Source organism: Somniosus microcephalus, chromosome 6 (assembly GCF_052327205.1).
Source record: "Somniosus microcephalus isolate GS21.2 chromosome 6, FLI_Smic_1.0, whole genome shotgun sequence".
Taxonomy (NCBI): Eukaryota; Metazoa; Chordata; class Chondrichthyes; order Squaliformes; family Somniosidae; genus Somniosus; species Somniosus microcephalus.
The window spans coordinates 19,067,774-19,093,585 of NC_140992.1; the positions used below are offsets into that span (position 1 = coordinate 19,067,774).

The window sequence follows — 25,812 nt, forward strand, 5'->3', positions numbered from 1 at the left end:
CCGTCGACCGCAATGTTTACTTCCTGAACATTGTGGACGAATACTCTCGTTTCCCATTCGCCTTCCCCTGCCCAGACATGACCAGCGCCACGGTCATTAAATGCCTCAACAGCCTGTTCTGCCTGTTCGGTATGCCGAGCTACATCCATACGGATAGGGGGGTGTCCTTCATGAGTGAAGAGCTACGCCAGTACATGCTGTCCAGGGGGATCGCCACGAGCCGTACCACCAGCTACAACCCCCGGGGTAACGGTCAAGTGGAGCGAGAGAACGGGACAGTATGGAAAGCAGTCACTCTAGCTCTAAGGACCAAAGGCCTTCCTATCTCCCGCTGGCAGGAAGTCCTCCCGGATGTGCTCCATTCGATACGGTCGCTATTGTGTACTGCCACTAATGCCACGCCTCAGGAGCGAATGTTTGTCTTTCCCCAGAAATCCACCTCAGGCGTATCCATGCCGTCATGGCTCTCCACCCCAGGTCCGGTATTCGTGCGAAGGCATGTGAGGGGCCACAAGACGGACCCTCTCGTGGAGTCAGTGCACCTACTCCACACCAACCCCCAATACGCGTATGTCCAGCACGCCGACGGAAGGGAGGACACCGTGTCCATAAGAGACGTCGCCCCAGCCGGTAACGACAACAACCACAACAACAGCAGCAACAACGACCACAGCAACTCTTACCCACCCACTACTCTTTCATCAACCCCGGAAGAACATCGACCAACGGCACCCCCACCAACTACCCCTTCAACAACCCTGGCTGCACCCCCGGCAGAGACCCAGGAGGCCACCGGGGACACCCAGCCGACACCCACGGCACCACAACAGCCACGTCGGTCGCAGAGGACTATCAAACCCCCGAACAGACTAAATCTATAGAAGGGGTGAATGTGATGAAATATTCCGTTCATCACTCATCAGTATTTCTCTACCTGTGACTGTGGTTGGTTTCAGTTTCATTTCCATTGTATTGTACTGTGTGTAGGGCTCTGCCCATACCTGGCTCCTATGTAAGCTGGCCCAGCCTGCAGCACATCCAGTATGGCAGACCTCTGGATGGAAGATACATTCTCCTCTGTGTGTTACCTTCTAAGTCAATAAAAGCCTTGTTTTGTTTCGCTAACATCGAGTCTCGGATTTATTGAGGCACCTCACCGGGGTCCTTAGCTTGGGGATGCCGGGGTCTTTAGCTCGGGGATGCCGGGGTCCGTAGCCCGGGGATGCCGGGATCTTTAGCTCGGGGATACCGGGGTCTAACTGTAGTGAAATCAGCTAACTCAGAACAGACTGGGGAAGAAGTACATTCAGCAGAAAGTCATCAATCTCAATGATTTTTAAACACTCATTTCCAGATAGTAAAACTAAAATATAACCATTTTATATTGTAAATTTTGTTGAACCGATATTCTACTCACCACAGATTAAAGATTGTTTCTGCAATGACCTTGTGACACTTACTGTCTAGGTCCACACACTGATCACAAGGTTGATTATGAAAGGGTTAAAAGCAAATCCTCTCAGTGTTTAAAATGCAAAGCAAACAAATTACAAAGGAAAGAGAAAGGGGTTGTGCGCGAAATCACTAAGAGCTGAGGAGAAGCCAGGTGGCGATAAAATGTCTGCCCAGCTCAAGGACTTTATACAATGGAGCCTTACAAGAATAAGATAAGGCATAGCCACCAGGCTACACACAGCTAATGCTGAACTGTGAGAAAGATTTAATAAAATCAGCTAAACTTAAAGTAGTAACATAAAGAAACAAAATGGCTTGCGTAGATTATTAAAGAAACCTCAGCCTAGCAACTATGGTCTGGCAGCCTGTAGAACCAGACGTCATAACACAGGTGGCAGAGATAAGAAATAGAACAGAAAGAATGGGCTCAGTTACAAACGAGTTGTTGATACTGTAACCTATGACCTGCAGCCCAGTATTGCAGACCAAGAAGGGTCACGAGGGCCTAACCGCCAGAATCATTGCAGGGGAGGATTAATTAGCTATTGTATTGAAGGGGTTAAATTGAACCTCTCAGAATTCGGACAGCCGAGGTGACCACTAATTAAGTGATGCCAGCAAAATTAAACTCAGAACAAAGGAGTGGGGTCATGTGAAAGTGAATAAGGTAAGAAATATCACAATAAAAATTGACTTACGTAAAGAGGCGAAACTAAACAAAGAACAATGTGAGAAGCTTCGAAAAACCAAGATAGGACGCAGTTGTGGGACCAGACAGAATATGTGCGTTTGGCGTAAGTGATAAGGAATATGCTGCTTTAGCTAAAAATTGTAGGCACAGCAGAATATAGGGGTCATGGGAATTTGACCTGTGACCAAAGGCATAGTAAGATGTAACTAATCTTTACTAATACTGAAAAGAATCCATATGTGATCAGGTGATTATTGTAATACAATGTGATTGGATGAAAATAGAATAAAAAGCTGTACCAACCAAGAGAGAACGAGAAGGTGCTCGCACAGACCGCGGGGTCGGAGACTCTTCTCCCAGAGCTCTGATAATAAACTGCATCTTTTTACTTTTACACGGTTTAGATGTGAATTTATTTTCCCCACAACAATTACTTGGGCCCCAAGTACTGAAGGGCAGGAAACTACACTCTAGCATGAAGCAATGCCTTCAAGAGAGGAGGGGAGGGAATTGGATGGGAAAGTGTCCTCTGTACCATTGCACTTTTAAATCAGGACGGGGAAAAATGGGGGACAAAGTGGGGGTAAATGATAAAGGAGTGAGTTTTAGTCCTGATGTTATTTCTGAGATTGATGTAAAAAAAGAGGCTAAACGGAGTTGCCCCTCCCCCACTTTTTAAAAATTCATCCCTGGGATGTGGACGTCGCTGGCAAGGCCGGCATTTATTGCCCATTCCTAGTTGCCCTTGAGAAGGTGGTGGTGAGCCACCTTCTTGAACCACTGCAGTCCGTGTGGTGAAGGTACTCCCGCAGTGCTGTTAGGGAGGGAGTTCCAGGATTTTGACCCAGCAACGATGAAGGATCAGTGATATATTTCCAAGTCAGGATGGTGTGTGACTTGGAGGGGAACTTGGAGGTGGTGGTGTTCCCATGCACCTGCTGCCCTTGTCCTTCTAGGTGGAAGAGGTCGCGGGTTTTGGAGGTGCTGCCGAAGAATCCTTGGCGAGTTGCAGCAGTGCATCTTGTAGATGGTGCACACTGCAGCCACGGCACGCCGGTGGTGGAGGGAGTGAATGTTTAAGGTAGTGGATGGGGTGCCAATCAAGCGGGCTGCTTTGTCCTGAATGGTGTCGAGTTTCTTGAGTGTTGTTGGAGCTGCACTCATCCAGGCAAGTGGAGAGTATTCCATCACACTCCTTACTTGTGTAGATGGTGGAAAGGCTTTGGGTAGTCAGGAGGTGAGACACTTGCTGCAGAATACCTAGCCTCTGACCTGCTCTTTTTGCCACAGTATTTATGTGGCTGGTTCAGTTAAGTTTCTGGTCAATGGTGACCCCCCAGGACGTTGATGTTGGGGGATTCGGCGATGGTAATGCCATTGAATGTCAATGGGGCAGTGGTCAGACACTCTCTTGTTGGGGATAGTCATTGCCTGGCACTTGTGTGGTGCGAATGTTACCTGCCACTTATCAGCCCAAGCCTGAATAGCAAAACAAACACTAAATACGCTTTACAAGATATGGCTTGGCACTGGTCGAGTTATTGGGCACTTGCCATGTGTTTGCAGTCAGATGTGGACCTTTAGGAAGGATAGAGAATTAAAGAGCTCAATGTTTTCATCAGATACAGTAAAATTAATGCAAAATTCAGGAAGACGACAAAAGACGATGACCTAATTAGCAGATTTACAGCAATCAGTCCACTTGGTGATATTTTCAGAATTTAACAACAAATTTCCAACTGGCCAATGATCTAACCTCAGGGATTGAACAAAACATGAGGAAAATATTTTTATCTGTGTTACACAATAAGAGCAGGAAAGCAGAAGCTATGATAAAACCTGCAACTAGCGAGATAATAGGTCTTCTCCTCCAAAAGATTAAAATAAGCACCATCTCCTCAGACGGATGAGGGACTCTTCTCGAACACTTCACATTACACAGACTCTTGCTCGTTGTGGCATACAAAGGTCAGACTGTTTCACACTTCCAACAACCTCAACCAGCGGAAACACTGGCCTCGGGCAAAGAAGGTAACGAAGTGAAATCTTAACCTACAGAAACCAAAGAGAGATTAGCAGGTGCGTTTTTACTTTAGTGGAAAGATTATCAATGTGTAAATTGATAGTATAGCTTGTGGGATTAGACAGAACACACAGACAGTGGTAAAGGCTGGATAAACAATAGCAGTTGTTATGGTAACAATCGTTATTACGATAGCTTTATTTAATTTTGATATACGGTTGGAGATTTTTTCCCTTTTTTTTTTACTAGGGATGCTTTGATGGAAACAAACTGTATTCGTGTAATTTCTGCAAAAGGTAACATACTATGGAAAGACGCCTTGAATAATCCAGGCTTTCGAAAGAGGGCAGTTTGTAAAATTTTTAGGGTGAAAGCAGCCATGTTTTCTTAAAACAAAATAACTACAGTACTGTACTAATCCTTTTTGGACATGAGAAAAAAACAATACTGAGGCCATAACAGTAAAGGATTCAAGGCTGTTGAAGTGAGGGCTGAGAGAGTCTGCGTACAAGTGTGTGTGAAGGCCCACTGAAGGCAGGAGGATCACCACCCAGAGCCCCAAATTGAAATCCCCAAATGTGAACTACAGAAGTAAAAACTCAACAACTGTGCAGCCTTTTGGTAGGTCGTTTACAATCTGATATCTGTAGCTGCTTGATAACGCAAGTGACTTCCTCCACTTAGTTGCTTATTCAAATTTTTGTTTCAAGTTCCAAGACATCGCCTTTGCTCATAAATTGTCCGTCTTCTCTTACTGCATCTGATCATAATTTTCCATGTTTTATTCATAGTGGTTCAGTGTAACAGAGCATTCGGAGAGAAAATATTCATCTTAATCCTCTAAATACCACTGTTAACATCTTCTATATTATACACGTGGCTTTCAGTACTACTGGAGTACATGTTCCCATTTCACTCACTTTTTGCTTCTTCTGCTTACTCATATTACCTCTGGGGATTTCCCAATGACAACAGTGACAAGAGCATATACACAATTGTTATTAAACATCAGAACTCTCCACTTGCACTCACTTCCCTCTGCTCTTTTGCCAACCTCAAAACTCACAAAAACACACAACACAGTTCAATATAACAAGTATAAGTCATAGCCTTATACCAGTGGTCTATATGTCTATCTCTTTTTGGGCGTTTGTATTTTTAAGGCAGTTTCGTACTAATGAGGTTAAAAAAAAAACCACATCGGTTTCCTCAGTCTTTCCGATGAGACGTTAAACTCTCAGGTGGACGTAAAAGATCCCACGGCACTATTTTGAAGAAGAGCAGGGGAGTTCTCCCCGGTGTCCTGGCCAATATTTATCCCTCAATCAACATCACTAAAAACAGATTATCTGTTCATCAGCACATTACTGTTTGAGGGAAGTTGCTGTACACAAATTGGCTGCCGGGTTTCCTACACTAAAACAGTGACTACGCTTCAAACAGTGCTTCATTGGCTGTAAGGTACTGTGGGATGTCCCGAGGTCGTGAAAGGCGCTATACAAATGCTAGTTCTTTCTTTCGGTTACGGGGATAGGGCTTGTGTGGGATGGCGGTCGGTGTAGGGACCGGGTGCTAGGGTTTGGATGATCAGCCATGATCTCGTTGATCGAAGGGCCGAATGGCCTACTCCTGCTCCTATCTTCTATGTTTCTATGTTTCTAGGGCAACAAATCAGTCACATTTTTCTGATTGGGTATAATTTCCGAGACACCAACCAAAACCTATTTCATTGTTGCACTTACTTCACTGCTACACACTTAATTGGATCTCACCACAAATATCATAAACTCCTATCACACCCTGCAACTCACCACGAGCAACCGCAGAGGTGAGCAACCCATCTTGACCCCCTGCCAAGGCTGAAGGAACATGGTGAAGGGAAAGGGACCTCTAAAGGTGTCAGCATATCATTTATATTTTTACTGAATATTGAAGTTCTATGAATAATGCAGAAGTTATTAGTTGCCATTTCTGACTGGCTGGTCCACGGGGCTGGAATCTGCTCTGATCATGTTCAGCTCCCTCCTGCCTTTGGTGTGTGTAATGTATATACCTTTAAGGGGGGAACTATCTTTTACAGCTCATGTATACTGCAGTACCGGCAGTGACCACACCTGTATATAGCACGGAGTAGTGATCTGTACAGATCAGTTCCAGTGTGAGCCACGTTTAGTAAACACCTGTTGTACCATTCTCCTGCAGTCTGTGTCTTATTATACATGGACACAACAGTGTGGAACATACATACTTTTGTACTCTTCTGAACCCTTTTGATTGTAATGCCGACAGATTAGTAAAGAAGGACACTTGTAAACAAAAATTAGCAAGCCATGGAGAATTTGTGTTGTTCCCCTTAGAGCAGAGATTTGATAGAGGTGTTTAAAAATCACAAAGGGTTTAGATAAAGTAAATGAGAAACTGTTTCCAATGGCTGAAGGGTCGATAACCAGAGAGCACAGATTTAAGGTGATTGACAAAAGAAGCAGAGGCGACATGAGGGGAAAAAAAATTACGCAACGAGTGGTTAGGATTTGGAATGCACTGCCCGATAGGGCAGTGGACACAGATTCAATAGCAGCCTTCAAAAGGGAACTGGATAAATACTTGAAGGAGAAAAAAATTGCAGGGATATGGGGAAAGAGCCGGGAACTGGGCTCTTTCCCCGGGCTCGACGGTCTTCTTCTGTGCTGTACTATTCTATGATTCAATGAAATGCTGGAGTTGCAAAGTACGCCAATCAGCATCTGAAAGAGAAAGCTATGCTAACTCTTCAGGTGCGTAGATGCTGTCTGACCTGCTGTGCACTGCCAACATTTTCTGTTTATATTTCAGATTTCCAGTTTGAAAACTTCTCCGTCCTATGGGGGGGCGAGCTAAAACACACAAATGTGGAAATGTTTTTAAATGTTTCACAAGATAAAAATACATTAATGGGTAAAATACATGCAGCATTTGGGGAACTTGATTACAATCAGTTTCAAAACCACTGCAGTTTCTGAAGTGCAATACAACTGAAGTTCTAAAGCACTGCATCCAGTTTGGGTCACTTTTGTACTGGTAACACCGAATGAGGAGAATTCCGAGCAAAGCACCAGGACTGCAAGATTTGGAAATGATAAGATAACATGAGGGAATGGTAATAAAGCAGAGAAAAAAGTGCAGAAAGGGGAATATTCAGGAGAGAGTAGGTTGCAGCTTTGCTCCTTAAATGAGGTGCGGTGCGGCACTGCCTTGTAGAGCTCTAACCTGGATAATGGCTAAATTCACAGCAAGCCAAACAGCCTGCTCACCCTCCTGACCTCCTTGAGTGAAGTGGTGTAGGTACAGCTAGTGCATACTTCTCCAAGACGACAGCAGCTGAACTGGTGAAAATCAACAAGGTTCTGTTACCTTTTTACCAGGACTCTCTTCTGCTGAATTAATATTTGAAGGCAGCTTTGTAAAGAGTACCAAAATAGTTAAATCTCCTCCACTGCCGAAGGTTAGAAATTGTGCAATGTCCTTCTTAACGGTCATGATTTATCAGAATTATTATTCCCCCATTGAGTGCCGATGCTATATTAATTATAAATCTTTATGTTCTAGCTTACAGTAGACTAACGTTTTCTCTTTATTCCTGTTACACACAATGTATATGATGAACCTTTTTGAAACTTGATGGCAAATTCCAGAGGCTCCGAATGTAGCAGTACATGACTGTGAAAAATATCCACGCAAAGCACGAGAAATTAAACAGGTAGTGACATTTTTGAATATATTTAAGTGCATATAAACCTTTAAGCAATTTTTCTTTGTAAAAGCAAATACAATGGGTACAAAGTGTTTCGCCCTTTATGACTCACAGAATCATAGAATAGTGCAGCACAGAAGGAGGCCATTCGGCCCATCAAATCTGTGCCAGCTCTCGCGAAGAGCAATCCAGTTACATAGAAACATAGAAGATAGGAGGAGTAGTAGGCCATTCGGCCCCTTGAGCCCACTCCACCATTTAATGAGATCATGGCTGATCATCCAAACTCAGTACCCTGTCCCTGCTTTCTCCCCATATCCCTTGATCCCTTTAGCCTCAAGAAATATATCTAACTCCTTCTTGAATATATTTAATCAATTGGCCTCAACTGCCCTGTGAGGCAGAGAATTCCACAGGTTCACCACTCTCTGGGTGAAGAAATTCCTCCTCATCTCAGTCCTAAATGGCTTACCCCTTATCCTTAGATTGTGACCCCTGGTTCTGGACTCCCCCGCCATCAGGAGCATCCTTCCTGCATCTAGTCCTGTTAGAATTTTATAAGTTTCAATGCGATCCCCTCTCATTCTTCTAAACTCTAGTGAATATAAGCCTAATCAACCCAATCTCTCCTCATACGTCATTCCTGCCATCCCAGGTATCAGTCTGGTGAATCTACGCTGCACTCTCTCCATGGCAAGAACATCCTTCCTCAGACAAGGCGACCAAAACTACACACAATACTCAAGGTGTGGTCTCACCAAGGCCCTGTACAACTGCAGCAAGACATCCTTGCTCTTGTACTCAAATTCTCTCGCTATGAAGGCCAACATACCATTTGCCTTCTTAACCGCCTGCTGCACCTGCATGCTTACCTTCAGCTACTGGTGCACAAGGACACCCAGGTCTCGTTGCACTTCCCCTTCTCCCAATCTATTGCCGTTCAGATAATAATCTGCCTTCCTGTTTTTGCCACAGAAGTGGATAACCTCGCATTCATCCACATTATACTGCATTTGCCATGCATCTGCCCAATCACCCAACCTGTCCAAATCATACTGGAGTTTCTCTGCATCCTCCTCACAGCACACACGCCCACCCAGCTTTGTGTTGTCTGCAAACTTGGAGATATTACATCTAGTTCCCTTGTCTAGATCATTTATATATATTGTGAATAGCTGGGGTCCGAGCACCGATCCCTGCGGTACCCCACTAGTCACTGCCTGCCACTCGGAAAAAGACCCGTTTATTCCAACTTTGCTTCCGGTCTGCCAACTAGTTCTCTATCCAAGACAGTACCTTGCCCCCAATCCCATGTGCTTTAACTTTACACACCAATCTCTTATGCGGGACCTTATCGAAAGCCTTCTGAAATTCCAAATACACCACATCCATTGGTTCTCCCTTATCTATTCTACCAGTTACATCCTCAAAAAATTCCATTAGATTAGTCAAGCATGATTTACCTTTTGTAAATCCATGTTGACTTTGTCCGATCCTGTCACTGTTTTCCAAGTGCTCTGCTATTACATCTTTTATAATGGACTCTAGCATTTTCCCCACTACCGATGTCAGGCTTACCGGTCTATAATTCCCCGTTTTCTCTCTACCACCCTTTTTAAATAGTGGGGTTACATTAGCTATCCTCCAATCCATGGGAACTGTTCCAGAGTCCATAGAATTTTGGAAGATGACCAGCAATGCATCTACTATTTCTAGGGCCACTTCCTTAAGTACCCTAGGATGTAGATTGGGCCAGAAATTCGGGTCCCCACGGGTGAGTACGCGCTGGGTACTCATGCGTAGGATCAACGAAAGTGCCGGTTTCGTGCATGCACTGCACATGCGCGGGAAAACGGAACTTCCGTTCACTTGAAAGAAGGGGTTCACAGGTCGAACGCATGCACCGGAGAGGCAGTGCGTACACCTGGGACTTCCGTTTATTTAAAAAAAAAAAAAAAAAAAAAATGTTTTATACAGGTTTCTCCAGCAGGGTAAGTCTCCAGCAGGACCCTAGTCTCTGAGTCAACTACTTCACTCTCCATTTTAATGAAGAATTCTATCATATTATGATCGCTCCTCCCCAAGGGGCCTCGCACAAGATTGCTAATTAATCCTTTCTCATTACATAATATCCAGTCTAAGATGGCCTGATCTCTAGTTGGTTCCTCTAGTTAGCGCCACTCCCCTGCTCTTTCCCCATATCCCTGCAATTTTTTTCTCCTTCAAGTATCCAATTCCCTTTTGAAGGCTACTATTGAATCTGTATCCACCACCCTATCAGGCAGTGCATTCTAAACCCTAACCACGCTTTGCGTAAAAAAGTTTTTCCTCATGTCGTTTGCGCTGAAATACACGCCCTTCATCGTCAGTGGAAGGAGCTTGTCTGAAAAACTCACTCGAGCTGCAGGCGGTTAGAATAGGAGCAAGAAGCACCCAAGAAAGTGAAAGGTGTACGCAAGCGTGTGCCCCTGGCACGTAGGGTTGCACATTACCTTACAGCACATGATGAATCGGGAGTTCAAAGCCCGAGCAGTAGTTCAGACTCACCTCAACCCCCGGGGGTACTGAATTCTTGACGCACATGCATTTCAGAAATATTGAAGAACTTACGCTTCCCAGGCCAGCTCTCGTCAGTTTTGGCAACGGTTTTGCTGTTGTCAAGAGGCAGTGTGATGGCCAACCATGATAGACAACAGACTATTACCATTAATGGCATAACATAAGAACATAAGAAATAGGAGCAGGAGTAGGCCAATCGGCCCCTGGAGCCTGCTCCGCCATTCAATAAGATCATGGCTGATCTGATCCTAACCGCCAATCCACCATCACAGAACCATCTCCTGAATCTAACAGAATTAGACACACGATATAGGAGCATGATCAGGCTACACGGCCCCTGGGCCCGCTCCGCTACCCACAGGGCCATGACCGATCCGGACCTAGACTCATGTCCAAATTCCTGCCCGCTCCCCGTAACCCTTAATTCCCTTTACTTCTAGGAAACTGTCTATTTCTGTTTTAAATTTATGTAATGATGTAGCTTCTACAGCTTTTTGGGGCAGCATATTCCATGGACCTACCACCCTCTGAGTGAAGTAGTTCCTCCTCATCTCAGTTTTGAAAGAGCAGCCCCTTATTCTAAGACTATGCCCCCTAGTTCTAGTTTCACCCATCATCGGGAACATCTTCCCTGCATCCACCCGATCCAACCCCTTCACAATCTTATATGTTTCAATAAGATCGCCTCTCATTCTTCTGAACTCCAATGAGTAGAGTCCCAATCTACTCAACCTCTCCTCATATGTCCATCCCCTCATCCCCGAGATTAACCGAGTGAACCTTCTTTGTACTGACTCGAGAGCAAGTATGTCCTTTCTCAAGTGTGGACACCAAAACTGTACGCAGTATTCCAGGTGCGGTCTCACCAATACCTTGTACAACTGAAGCAATACCTCCCTATTTTTATATTCTATCCCCCTAGCAATGAAAGCCAACATTCCATTGGCCTTCTTAATCACTTGCTGCACCTGCATACTAACCTTTTGAGTTTCGTGCACCAGGACCCCCAGATCCCTTTGTACTTCAGTACTTTCCAGTTTCTTGCCATTAAGATAATAACTTGCTCTACGATTTTTCCTGCCAAAGTGCATAACCTCACACTTTCCAGTATTGTATTCCATCTGCCAAATCTCTGCCCACTTACTTAGCCTGTCTATGTCCCCTTGCAGGTTTTTTATGTCCTCCTCACTCACTACTTTCCCTCCCATCTTAGTATCATCTGCAAACTTTGATATGTTACACTCGGTCCCCTCCTTCAAATCGTTAATATAGATTGTAAAGAGTTGGGGACCCAGCACTGACCCCTGCGGAACACCACTAGTTACTGATTGCCAGTCTGAGAATGAACCATTTATCCCAGCTCTTTGCCTTCTGTTAGATAGCCAATCCTCTATCCATGCCAGAATATTACCCCCAATCCCATGATGTTTTATCTTAAGCAATAATCTTTTGTGTGGCACCTTGTCAAATGCCTTTTGGAAGTCTAAATACACTACGTCCACTGGTTCCCCTTTATCCACCCTATATGTTACTTCCTCAAAGAACTCCAGCAAATTTGTCAAACATGACTTCCCCTTCATAAAACTATGCTGACTTTGTCCTATTAAATTATGATTATCCAAATGTCCTGTTACTGTCTCCTTAATAATGGACTCCAAAATTTTACCTACCACAGATGTTAGGCTAACCGGTCTATAGTTTCCAGCCTTGTCTACTGCCCTTTTTAAATAAGGGTGTTACATGCATGATTTGAAAGGCAGTGATATTGGCTTTTATTTCACTGGATGCTGCAAGAGGGTATATGATTTGGACGATGTTGATTTGAGTTTGAGGCGTTCCGAGTAACGCAAGCCATGCAGCCACTTTCAGGGGTTTTTTTTGCATTTGTTCCTGAGAATATCGACTTTGAAGCAGTGTATCAAGGGCGATATTGGATCAGCCACCTGTTGATTTCAATAGCAAGGGAAATCGTGCAAGGTGTAAAACGGGGCAGCCCATCCATTTGTCGACTGTTTTGTACCCCTGCTGAATTTGAAAGTTCTGGCGTGCATTTCAGGGTTCTACTGAGAGTGGGTGTGTGCTGTAAAACTGGGGATTGGCCAATGTCCGACCCATTTCCAGAAAAGAAGAGAGTTGAAGTGAAAATTAATAGAAACAGGCTAAGGAAGGCCATGCTTGAGCATTTTGCTCAAGACAGATCTGGGATTAAAACGGCAGTGTCATAATGCCTTTAATGTAGTAAAATGTCCCAAGGCGCTTCACAGGAGCGATTCTCAAACAACATTTGACACCGAGCCACATGAGGAGGTAGGACGACAGATGACCAAAAGTTTTGTTAGAGGTAAGTTTTAAGAAGCGTCTTAGAGGAGGAAAGAGAGGTGGAGAACTTTAGGGAGAGAATTCAGTAGCTTAGAGCTTTGACAACTGTGGGCTCAAGCCCCACTCCAGAGACTTGAGCACAAAATCTAGGCTGACACTTCAGTGCAGTGCTGAGGGGGTGCTACACTGTTGGAGGTGCCATCTTGCAGATGAGATGTTAAACCGAGGCCCTGTCTGTCCTCTCAGGTGGACGTAAAAGACCCCATGACACTATTTGAAGAAGAGCGGTCGAGTTCTCCCGGTGTTCACCAAATCACACCTTGGTCTGTCCCCCTATTCCTCCGGCACTTTCTCCTCCTTTGAGCATCTCACCTTATTCCACCCCTCTCGCCTCTCATTTAAAATTCTCGTTCTCTACCGTCCACCCAAGTACCATAAAAAATTTATTCACTGCTTCACTCCCTCAGCCTCTGCACTGAACGACTTCTCATCCTCGGTGATTTCAACCTCCATCTCAATTCATCATGCTCTCCCTCCTCTGAGTTCGCCAGCCTCCTATCCTCCCCTTAATCTCTCCCTCCATGTAAACTCCACAACCCATATTCACGGCCACCCCCTCGACCTTGCCATCTCTCGCGGCCTCGCTACTCCCATCGCGTCAATCGCAGATAAGGCCATCTCTGACCATTTCCTCGTATCGCTCTCCACCCACATCCCCCTTCCATACCCCACACCCAACCCTACTTCCTTCTGTGTCTGCCCCTGGAAAAAACTCTCTCCCAACTCTCTTACAACTGCATTTATGAAATTCCAACTGTCTCGCCTTTGGCTCTCCATTCGCCATGACATTTCTGCAGCTACCGATCTGCTCAACCACACCCTCACCACCACCTTTGATGCCCCAGTCCCTACTAAAACAATTATTCTCTCTCACCCTGGCAGTTCCCCCTGGTACGGCTCTCATCTTCACTTCCTCGAGTCCAAGAGACGCAGATTTGAATGGATGTGGCTGACAACTGGTTTAGCCGTTCACCGCCAGATCTGGCTGGAACACAAAGCATTATCGGGTCCTGCTTTCGTCTGCCAAAATTGGTCACTATTCCAGAATCATTCTGGAATGCAAAGATAAATCCTGGCTTCTATTCCCCACTGCTAACCGTCTTCTTAAATCCCTCCCCCCGCCCCACCCCGTCTCCTCCACCCTCAGCCTTCTTTGTCTCTAAGATTGAGACCATCCATTCAGCTGCCTCTGCCACTTCCCTTCCTTCCCCTAGCCCACCAGGCCAAACTTCCTCTAAGATTCCCCCATGCCCTAGCCCTGAACTCACATCTTTCTCCAGTTTCTCTCCGATCTCCCCTCATGAACTCTCCATGCTCATCTTGTCCATGAGACCCACTTCCTGCTTCCTCGACCCTATTCCCACCAAACTGCTGACCACCCAACTTCCTTTTCTGGCTCCCATGTTAGCCGACGTTGTTAACGGTTCTCTCTCCTCAGGTATTGTTTTCAGTCCCCTCCAAAAACTCCGTTCCCTAGCCACTGACTTCAAACCTCTCCCTAGCATCTGTCTGAGGCTGAACCACTCTGTTCGCAAACTTGGTGTCATATTTGACCCTGAAATGAGCTTCCGGCCACATATCCGCAGCATAACTAAGACCACCTATTTCCACCTCCGTAACATCGCCCGTCTCCGCCTTTGCCTCAGCTCATCCGCTGCTGAAACCCTCATCCATGCCTTTGTTACCTCCAGACTTGACTATTCCAACACACTCCTGGCTGGCCTCCCACATTCTACCTGACGTAAACTTGAGGTGATCCAAAACTCGCTGCCCGGGTCCTAACTCGCACCAAATCCCATTCACCCATCACCCCTGTGCTCGCTGACCTACATGGGCTCCTGGTTAAGCAATGCCTCGATTTCAAAATTCTCATCCTTGTTTTGAAATCTCTCCGTGGCCTCGTCCCTCCCTAGCTCTGCAATCTCCTTCAGCCCTACAACCCCCCACCCCCTCCGAGATATCTGCGCTTCTCAAATTCTGCCCTCTTGAGCATCCCTGATTATAATTGCTCAACCATTGGTGGTCGTGCCATCAGTTGCCTCGGCCCTAAGCTCTGGAATTCCCTGCCTAAACCTCTCTGCCTCTCTTTCCTCTTTTAAGACGCTCCTTAAAACCTACCTCTTTGACCAAGCTTTTGGCCACCTGCCCTAATTTCTCCTTATGTGGCTCGGTGTCAAATGTTTGTCTTATAACGCTCCTGTGAAGCGCCTTGGGGCGTTTTACTACGTTAAAGGCGCTATATAAATACAAGTTGTTGTTTGTGTCCTGGCCAATATTCAACCCTCAACCAACATCACTAAAATTAGATTATTTGGTCGTTATCACGTTGCTGTTTGTGGGACCTTGTCATGCGCAAATTGGCTGCCGCGCTTCCTTACATTGCAACAGTGACTGCACTTCAAAGGTGCATCATTGGCTGTGAAGTGCCGTGGGACGTCCTGGGGATGTGAGAGGCACTGTATAAATGCAAGTTCTTCCTTTGTATAAAAATGGCCAACTTCATCGGTCAACTCATATTTTGATGTAATTTAGTCAAAATGGTTGTAAGCTATTTGCTGTCACAACTGGCATGGGCGGTTACCGAAAGAGTTACAAACAAAATGTTTGTTCTTTCGTGTCTAACTACCAATTTTGAAACTTAGAACAAAAGGCAATGTTCAGCGTACTGATGAGAATCCAAATATTCTAGCAGTTAGATTTGTGTCGCAATTGTGTATATTGCACATTTCCCTGAAGTAGTCAACAGGACATATTGGTCAACTTTATCTAGCTACCGAAAGGGTAGACGTTAAGACCATTAAATCGCAAATGTTTATTCAAGTTGGGGACAGTCAAAATATACTGAAAACAGGCATATTTCACTAAAGTTTTTGCGCTCTTTTAAATAAATAAACTAACTTTGAGCAAACCTGTTTTACACTGTACAATTTGTGGGAACTGGGCTTGTCCTTTACAAATAAATGCTCATACTAATGAGGAGAGCAATATTGTTCCATTGCTCTGCACATCATCGCAGCTAGGTGTCCCTGTCTGTGATCATTTGGTTGGATAGATGTGGTGCCCAAGAGTCATGAAATGGTACAACTCCAATTATCGAAATGCAATCCAGCCCTTTTCTTTCTCTCCTCCATCTGCAATTCTTCCTGTGACTGAATCAATCAGGCAGAAACCAAATGAATTGAAAAAGTCCTCTCTAAATAATGAGCATTTAGCTGTCATTATTCAGACAGGGCATGTTGAATATCAATCAATGCAGCTTAAATCCCTCTCACGGTGCTTGTTTTTTTTTTTTAAATCTTGTTTATTTAGAAATGGCTTTGAATGAAACAGAAAGCTTTTCCAACTATACGAACACCACAGCGGAAGACAAATGTGCGCCAGGCCGTGAAATTAGCCAGGTGATTTTCTCAGTGCTTTACTCCGTCCTCTTCACTGTCGGCCTCTTGATGAACAGCCTGGCCATTTGGGTGTTCTTCCAAATACCAAGCAAGTCAAACTTCATCGTCTACCTTAAGAACACAGTCATGGCCGACCTGCTGATGACACTGACATTCCCGTTTAAAATAGTCATCGAGTCAAGCTTCCGAACGCCAGGACTCCAGGTCTTTGTGTGTCAAGTCAGTTCGGTCATATTCTACTTGATTATGTACATCAGCATCATATTTCTAGGGCTGATCAGTGTTGACCGCTACCAGAAGGCGGCAAAACCATTTGGTCGTTCTGGGATGTGCAAACCCAGAACGGCAAAGGTGCTCTCAGCAACCATATGGCTGTCCATGTTTCTCTTAGTGCTGCCCAATATGTTACTGTACAAGGGGAGCGCCATGCTGGAAAACGAGCGCAAATGTTCCTTGCTCAAGACTGACCTGGGCTTAAAATGGCACGAATTGGTCAACTTCATCTGCCAGGTCATATTCTGGAGCAACTTGGTGTTAATAGTCGTGTGCTATTTCCTGATAACTAGGGAGCTTTATAAATCCTATCAGAAAACGAGAGGCAGCTCCAGGCAAGCCAAGAAAGTCAATTTCAATGTCTTTCTCGTGCTGGCTGTGTTCTTTATCTGCTTCGTCCCCTTCCATTTTGCCAGGATCCCATACACACTCAGTCAGACGCGCGACGCCTTCCAGTGCTCCACTAAGATTGCCCTTTACTACATAAAGGAGAGCACGCTCAGCCTGTCGGCGTTAAACGCGTGCCTTGATCCCTTCATTTATTTTTTCCTATGTAGGTCATTCAAGGACATGTTGTTTGCAAAGCTGAACACTTGCACCCGGGGACTGCCAAAAAAGCAGAAAGATGTGTACACATCAAGCATGGACACTCCACTCTAGGTTACAACTCAACACTACACCGACCAATTCCAAACATTCACACTCCTTATTTCTTAACAAGGTGCGAGATTAACCCTCTAAGGACTGCAGTATCAATAAGGAACAACATAGTTAGAATTCCTTTTTTCCAGAAAGAATTGCAACAAATAAATATTGGAAAATTAGCTACATAATTCACACTTTAATGCGTGTACTCTATTTACTGAGTCCTTGTGGAGTTCTATGGGGCTTGGGACAGGGAAAGAGTATTGAGTCCCGATACAACAACTTGTATTTATATAGCGCCTTTAATGTGGTAAAACATCCCAAGCTGCTTCACAGAGAAACACTCGATCAAGAAATGCTGGATGCTGGAGCAGCATGGATGGGCTTGATGCCTTTTCTTATTTCTACATTCTTATGAAACATGTATAGCACTTCCATATACTTACAATTTTTTTTGGTTCTCCTCCCTTTCTTGATCAAAAGTTGCCCTCTCTAAGATCGTCAGTGATCTACATACAGGCCTCTGTAATTGTTTTCTACATTAGTATTTACAGCACAAAGAAACAAGCCATTCGGCCCAACTGGTCCGCGCCGGTGTTTATGCTCCACACGAGCCTCCTCCCGTCCTTCTTCATCTCGCCCCATCAACATATCAATAGTCTGAGGCAGCTCAGCTGCAATCAGAACCTCTGTTTCTAGGATCCTGTGTGGGGATTTAGGGAAGGAATTCCAGAGAGTAGTGCGGGCAAAACTATTGCTGTTTTGAAGGGGCAGTGGGTCGTAGGGATAGCCGGAGAAAGAGGGTGTAGGTATACTTGCACAGATGCAGGGTTGGAGGAGACTGCAGAGGTAGGGAGGGGAAAGCTAGCTATGGAGGATTTCATAAAGGAGGGCGAGCGAGATTTGGTTCTGAACAAGTTTGTGAAGGGTGGAACACAGAAGGCCAGTGAGGAAAGTGTTAAGAGAAATTGAGTCTAATAATAAGCAATAAAAGTGCGAATCAAGGTGGTGGAGGAAATATTAAAGAGGTGAAAAGTAAGCAGTCTTGGTAACGGGCAGGATGTGGGTTTGAAACTCAGCTCAGGATCAAATGAGACCGAGGTTCAGCCTGACTGAATAACCAGGAAATGGAATGGAATCAGGACAATGATACAGAATCTTTGGTAGGAGCCAAATAGGGTGGCTTTGGTCTTCTCAATGTTCAACTAAAGGAAGTTCTAACTTATCCACAGCTTGATATCAGACAAGAAAGCTGAAATGTATACCATGAACTGTCAGTATTTTAGCAGTATTTAAATATTACGCATGACACTGGCATAGCCACTCTCTTGCATGCATTCCCACAAAGTCCATGAGCGGTTATGTTCATGGTGCAAGTCTGGGTTGAGTCATTGGGAGAGATGGATTGGCTTGAGTGAGCCCTTTTGGGGCACGCTTGTCTGCTCAATGTTGTAGGCTCGAGAGATTACAGAGGCATAGAAAAGTTAGAAGAGCACATTACATGGATGGCAGAATCTCCCTGTCCCTTTGCCATCCTGACTTACTGGAGTTTTCTATTGAGATCTTCCAAAAATATTGTATGGAATGTTAGGAACTGCAATCAGAATGGAAATTCCTATCTAGGATTTTATAGGAGGCTTTCCACCTCGTGTTTTATGCGTACCATTTTTCATGCTTTTGAGGAGTCTGCACAAGAAGCTGGGAATAATATAAATTGGACTTAGAGACGATATGGTTGTTCATTTTAAAGATATATTTCCATGGTCTGTTAAAGTTAACAACTAACAACTTGGAAAGTTCAGAGGTTGTCCATATGCATAAAAAAAAGCACTCTTACCATCACAGTGAGCCATGCTGCTTTGCATTTCCACACCGACTACGTCAGCAGGAGCGCTCGCTGTTCTAAGCACTTCTGCTTCCCTGCTTCCTGTTTCACACTCTTCCTCCAGTGTTGGCAGTGGCACAGAGAAATGCTTACAACAGCATCGCGGTACCTTCCTCCAGTCCAAAAAACAACCGTTCACCACTACTCTGTTTCCTGTCACTTAGCCAATCCACGCTGCCACTGTCCCTTTTATTCCATGGGCTTCAACTTTGCTGGCAAGCCTATCACGTGGCACTTTGTCGAACGTCTTTTAGCAATCCATGTACACCACGTCAACCGCATTACCCTCACCAACCCTCTCTGTTACCTATCAAAAAACTCAATCAAGTTAGTTAAACACGATTTGCCTTTAACAAATCCGGGCTGGCTTTCCTTAATCAATCCACACTTATCCAAGTGACTGTTAATTTTGTCCCTGATTATGGTTTCTAAAAGCTTCCCCACTACTGAGGTCAAACTGACTGGCCTGTAGTTGCTGGATTTATCTTTACACCCTTTTTTGAACAATGGTGTAACATTTGCAATTCTCCAGTCCTCTGGCACCACCCCCACATCTAAAGGAGGGTTGGAAGATTATGGCCAGTACCTCCAATTTCCTCCCTCAATTCCCTCAGCATCCTAGGATGCATCCCATCCACTCCTGGTGATTTATCTACTTTAAGCACAGCCAGCCTTTCTAATACCGCCTCTTTATCAATTTTTATCCTATCAAGTATCTCCACTACCTCCTCCATTCCTATGTCTGTGGCAGCATCATCTTTCTTGGTGAAGACAGATGCAAAGCACTGCTTGATTATAAAAAGTAAGGAAATATATATTAAGCTTAATAAAACTAAGCAGCTACTATGCATTTACCACTGTTAACTATGAAATAGACAGCGACCCAATGCAATATCAATTCATCTACACATAAAAAAGAAACGGACAGATTCCGAAGTGGCAAGGGCGTAAACGGCTAAATGAATCAAGTGTGCAACTTAGAAATGGGGGCAATTTTAACCTCACCACCTGTTAAAAAACTGACGGGATTGAGGGCAACGTTGGTTTTACAACTCGTCCGATATTACTCACCATGAAGTAAACGGAGTAATATTGGGCGGGGTGTAAAACCGGTGTTCCACCCGATCCTGTGAGATTCCCGCCCGGCGAGTGCGTCATTAGAAAGAGGAAGTCGTCACGCCCCCAAAAGCAGGCTCAAGCTACAGCTGCACCGATACTGGAAGGGAGGCTTGTGCATCCTTCTCATCAACACGCCCTCGAAAGGAGGCTGAACTGGGGCAATCAGAGCCGCTTTATTTGGGAGGGAGAGAACTGGAGGGGGGATGATAAATAAAAACAAATTATAAAATGGTCTAACATCCAGTTCTGGTGTCACTGGCTATGTATAAACAGAGTCTGATCACAATCTTCCCCCTTGACATTTATCTACACTCTATGTGAACTTCCCTTTTGCGATAGCTGATTAAGCAGGAAAGTCACTTGGAGGCTCCCATCAGTTGTGTAGCACAATTGCATGTATGATGAGTTGGCAATTCTATTTTTTCCTGTAAAATGTACATTCAACAACTAAGGCAGCTTTGAAAATGAAATCACAAATGTAGAGCAAAATTTAGTTTTGAGATACGAGACATTCACACATTGGATTACAAAAATATCCACCCTTTTACATTGCGCACTCTCTCTTTCTCATCATTCTGCACTGAAAGGTAGTCACACTTGCTCTATATGGGATAGCCATTTCCTGATCTCCCAGCAGCAGCAATCAGGGTAGGTGGAGTCTGGAAATTCTTGGAAAGATTTGCCAACATTTCAGCCATCCATTGAACACTGTTGTCATGCTACTCATTTCACAGAATCATAGAATTGTACAGCACAGGAGGCCATTTGGCCCATCACACCAGAGGCACCTCTCTGAAAGAGCTATCCAATTAGTCCCATGTCCTGCTCTTTCCCCATAGCCCTGTAAATGTTTCCCTTCAACTATTTCTCCAATTCCCTTTTAAAAGTTACGATTGAATCTGCTTCCACCGCCCTTTCAAGCAGTGCATTCCAGATCACAATAATTTGCTGTGTACAGAAGTATTTTCTCATGTCGCCTCTGGTTCTTTTGCCAATCACCTTATTTCTGTGTCCTCTGGTTAATATTCCTACTGTCCCTGGAAACAGTTTCTTCTTACTTACTCTATCAGAACCATTCATGATTTTGAACACCTCTAATAATATCTCTTCTGAACCTTCTCTGCTCTACGGAGAACAACCTCAGCTTCTCCAGTCTCGCCATGTAACTGAAGTCCCTCATCCCTGGTACCATTCTAGTAAATCTCTTCTGCACCCTCCCTACAGTCTTGACATCCTTCCTAAAGTGTGGTGCCCAGAATTGAACACAATACTCCAGCTGAGGCCAAATCAGTGTTTTATGGAGGTTTAGCCTAATTTCTTTGTTTCTGCACTATATGCCTCTATTAATAAAGCCAAGGATTCCGTAAGCTTTTTTAACAGTCTTCTTAACATGTCCTGCCACCTTCAAAGATTTGTATACATACACCCCCAGGTCTCTCTGTTCCTGCACCCCCTTTAGAATTGTAGCACTCAGTTCATATTGTCTTTCCTCATTCTTCGTACCAAAATGTATCACTTCAAACTTCTCTGCATTAAATTTCATCTGCCAAGTGTCTGCCCATTTCACCAGTCTATCTATATCCTCCTGAAGTCTGTAACTATCCTCCTCATTGTTTACTTTATTTCTGAGTTTCGTATAATAAATTATGGAATTCAATGTTGTAGGATAGGTAAGCACAAGCACTGCGATACAGCAATTAGGAATGAGATGCACGTCCAACTTTGCTACTTCAGAAGTGTTCCCATCTTTTGGAGAGAGCAGAGGCTAGAGAAAAGAAAGATTGAAACTGACCCAGTGACTACAGGAAACTTTTTTTTAATCCTGCACCGATGGGACCGACGTGGTGCCGGTTCATTAAAAATTCCAGATAACCGAACGCTATAGTAAAAGATACGGAGAGCTGACAGCTCTGTATAAAGCAACAAACAAGTGCAGAACAATGGCCTCAAGTTCCAAGCGTCTCTGTAGCTTAGCAACAGCTGCAGCCACACCCTTGCACAGCACCAGATGGAGGAAGGCAAGTATAATATGAAGTAAAACCTACTCCTGAATTTTGCCGGTTAACCGAGATTTCCGGTTATTTAGGTGCCGGTAAATCGAAAGTTTGCTGTAGTAACAAAAAAGCTTCTAACATTTTGCTACATAAGAAAGTGAGTGCAGCTACAAACAAAAATCACACCTACATATCAATCTACCCCAGGTACGCAGCCTGCATAAGCAACTAGAGCAGAAAGATTGGCATTTATATAGCGCATTTCACAACCTCAGGACATGTCAAAGCGCTTCACAGCCAATTAAGTTTTCTTTTTGAAGTGTAGGCACTGTTGTAATGCAGGAAACGCGGCAGCCAATTTGCGCACAGCAAGCTCCCACAAACAGCAATGTGACAAAGACCAGATAATCTGGTGTAGATGTTGATTGAGGGATAAATATTGGCCAAGACACTGGGGATAACTCCCCTGCTCTTCTTCAAATAGTGCCATGGGATCCTTTACGTCCACCCGCGAGAGCAGACGGGGGCCTCGGTTTAACGTCTCATCCGAAAGATAGCACCTCAAACAGTGCAGCGGTCACTGAAGTGTCCTTGAACCCACAATCTTCTGACTCAGAGGTGAGAGTGCTACCCACTGAGCCACGACTGACCCCAAGTAGTAGGATATTGCCTGGATATTTCTGAACACAGGACATAATCCATGGCTACTGACTGTATTCAAACAGGCAGGATAGTCACAGAAGATGCATGATGAAACTGGGAGCGTGAGCTATACTTACACAAGACCCTATAAATATCACTTCACGCCAATGGCCATGGCACAGACTAGTGGTTAGCACTGTTGCCTCACAGCGCCAGAGACCCGGATTCGAATCCAGCCTCGGGCGACTGTGTGTGGAGTTTGCACATTCTCCCCGTGTTTGCGTGGGTTTTCTCCGGGTGCTCCGGTTTCCTCCCACAGTCCAAAGATGTGCGGGTTAGATTGATTGGCTATGATAAATTGGCCCTTAGTGTTAGGGGGATTAAATACGTGGGGTTACAGGGATAGGGTGGGCTATGTGTTGGTGTAGGGGTTACGGGGATCGGGTGGGATATGTGTCGGTGCAGGCTCGATGGGCCGAAACGGCCTCTATCTGCACTGTGGGGTTTCTGTGATTCTGTGAAGAGAGCGAACACGGAAATATACTGCACCTTTGCCACAAAGGCCAGTGGTAGAATCAAGTAGTTCAGTGTGACCTATGCCAGCACCAAGATGCCACACAATGTCTTACCTAATGGTCAGTTTTCCTACACAAAGGAAGGTTTTCCATCATCAGATCTTCGGAGTGTTTATTTGGAGCGCAAAATTAGCTTAAAATTGATGTTATAATCCGCAAGTAGATTAGAGATTCTGTGGCTTTATTCATGCATTAAGTACAAATATAGAGTATAATTAAAATGTGACTAACTGACTGACATTTTTAATGTGACTATTATGTATGATTAACTATTTAAATATCCATTATTACTGACATATCATTATCTCATAGGCTTTGAAACCAAGGTCCCAGGGCTCTAGTAACAGGGCCATGATGGGATCCCATGGGGTCCCTGAGGTCATCAGATCTCTGCATTTGTTGACTTAGCACCACTTAGATAGCAACAATACTATTAATACACATTTTCTGCAATTATAGCACTGTTTCCCTTTGAACATAAGAGCATAAGAATTAGGAGTCGGCCATACGGGCCCTCGAGCCCGCTCCAACATTCAATAAGATCATGGCTGATCTTCGACCTCAACTCCACTTTCCCATCTGATTTCTATATCCCTTGATTCCCCTAGAGTCCAAAACTCTCTCTATTCCAGCCTTGAATATACTCAACAACTCAGCATTCACAGCCCTCTGGGGTAAGAGAATTCCAAAGATTCACAACCCTCTGAGTGAAGAAATTCCTCTTCATCCCAATCTTAAATGGCCGACCCCTTATCCTGAGACTGTGCCCCCTAGCTCTAGACACTCCAGCCAGGGGAAACAACCTCTCAGCATCTACCCTGTCAATCCTCCCTCAGGATCTTACATGTTTCAATGAGATCACCTCTCATTCTTCTAAACTCCAGAGAGTATCGGCCCAATCTACTCAATCTCTCCTCATGAGTAGCTAATAGTTAGGACAGGGGGTCTACAGGAATGTGCAAAACATCTGCAAACCTACCCAGGCAGGAAAGTTAGAAAACCAGTGCTTTGTGAATGTAGTACAGGAAACTCTTTTTTATCCGTCACCGACGGGACCGGCGTGGTGCCGGTTTATCAAAAAGTCCGGATTACAGAGAGTTATAGTTAAAAGGTATGAAAGCTCTGTACACAGCAACAAATCCAGGCTTCCCTGTTGCTTAGCAACAGCTGCAAGAACCCCGGCCACTGACCAAGCGTCCCTGTTGCTTAGCAGCAAGTGCAGAAACCCCCGATTACACAGCCAAGAATCAAGAAACAGCCACTAATATGAAGAAAAACTTAACTGAACCTACTCCTGAATTTTGCCGGTTAACCGAGATTTCCGGTTGTTTGGGTGCCGGTAAATCGAGAGTTTCCTGTATGTGCTCAACTATTTAATGTCTGTCACTGCTATTTACTGTAAATGTTACATTAACCAGCCAAAATGATAGGTTTCACTAGAAATGGAATGTATAATAAAACAAATTTTAAACCAATCTGCAAAAAGTGTGTTTTTTCTCTTTGGAATAAGGTGCCATGTAATAAGTAACGAACCAGCCAACCTCAATCACATTAAACTTCCGCTCCATTTGTCAGAAATTGTTCTTCTTGTGGCACCTGAGGGATGGACAATGGCACACTCGGTCACTGTGAAAGAACATGCTAAATCATGGCAGGACAGAGGTGGATCTCTGAGGAACAACATGGAATAGTACAGCACAGGAGGCCATTCGGCCCATCGAGTCTACGCTGGCTCTTTCGAAGAGCAATCCAGTTAGTCCCACTCCCCGGCTCTTCCCCCACATCCCTGCAATTTTTTCTCCAAGTATTTCTCCAATTCCCTTTTGAAGGCTACTATTGAATTTGTTTCCACCACACTATCAGGCCGTGCGTTCCAAATCCGAACCACTCGTTGCAAAGACGATTTTTCCTCATGTCGCCTCTGGTTCTTTTGCCAATCACTTTTGCCAGCACCATTCGAGACTCGTCAGATACTGACGCAGTCCGTGTCCATATGCAGCAAGACCTGGACAACATTCAGACTTGGGCTGACAAGTGGCAAGTAACATTCGCACCAAACAAGTGCCAGGCAATGACCATCTCCAACAAGCGAGACTCTAACCATCTCCCCTTGACATTCAATGGCATTACCATCGCTGAATCCCCCACTATCAACATCCTGGGGGTTACCATTGATCAGAAACTGAACTGGACCAGCCATATAAATACTGTGGCTACAAGAGCAGGCCAGAGGCTGGGAATTCTGCAGCGAGTGTCTCACCTCCTGACTCCCCAAAGCCTTTCCACCATCTACAAGGCACAAGTCAGGAGTGTGATGGAATACTCTCCACTTGCCTGGATGAGTGCAGCTCCAACAACACTCAAGAAGCTCGACACCATTCAGGATAAAGCAGCCCGCTTGATTGGCACTCCATCCACCACCTTCAACATTCACTCCCTCCACC

General features: G+C 44.7%; 2 protein-coding genes across 9 annotated transcripts in view; one reads left to right on the forward strand and one right to left on the reverse strand.

Annotated features, from left to right (window-relative positions):
* LOC147115504 (mediator of RNA polymerase II transcription subunit 12-like protein) overlaps positions 1 to 25,812 on the reverse strand; it is a 637,745-nt gene that overhangs the window by 214,459 nt on the left and 397,474 nt on the right. The window lies entirely within an intron of this gene.
* Positions 4,000 to 24,843, forward strand: LOC147115505 (P2Y purinoceptor 12-like). Its single transcript, XM_085989793.1, has 3 exons — positions 4,000 to 4,225; positions 7,841 to 7,905; positions 16,147 to 24,843. Exon 3 carries the CDS (start codon positions 16,149 to 16,151, stop codon positions 17,166 to 17,168), a length of 1,020 nt encoding a protein of 339 aa, XP_085845919.1. The 5' UTR covers positions 4,000 to 4,225; positions 7,841 to 7,905; positions 16,147 to 16,148; the 3' UTR covers positions 17,169 to 24,843.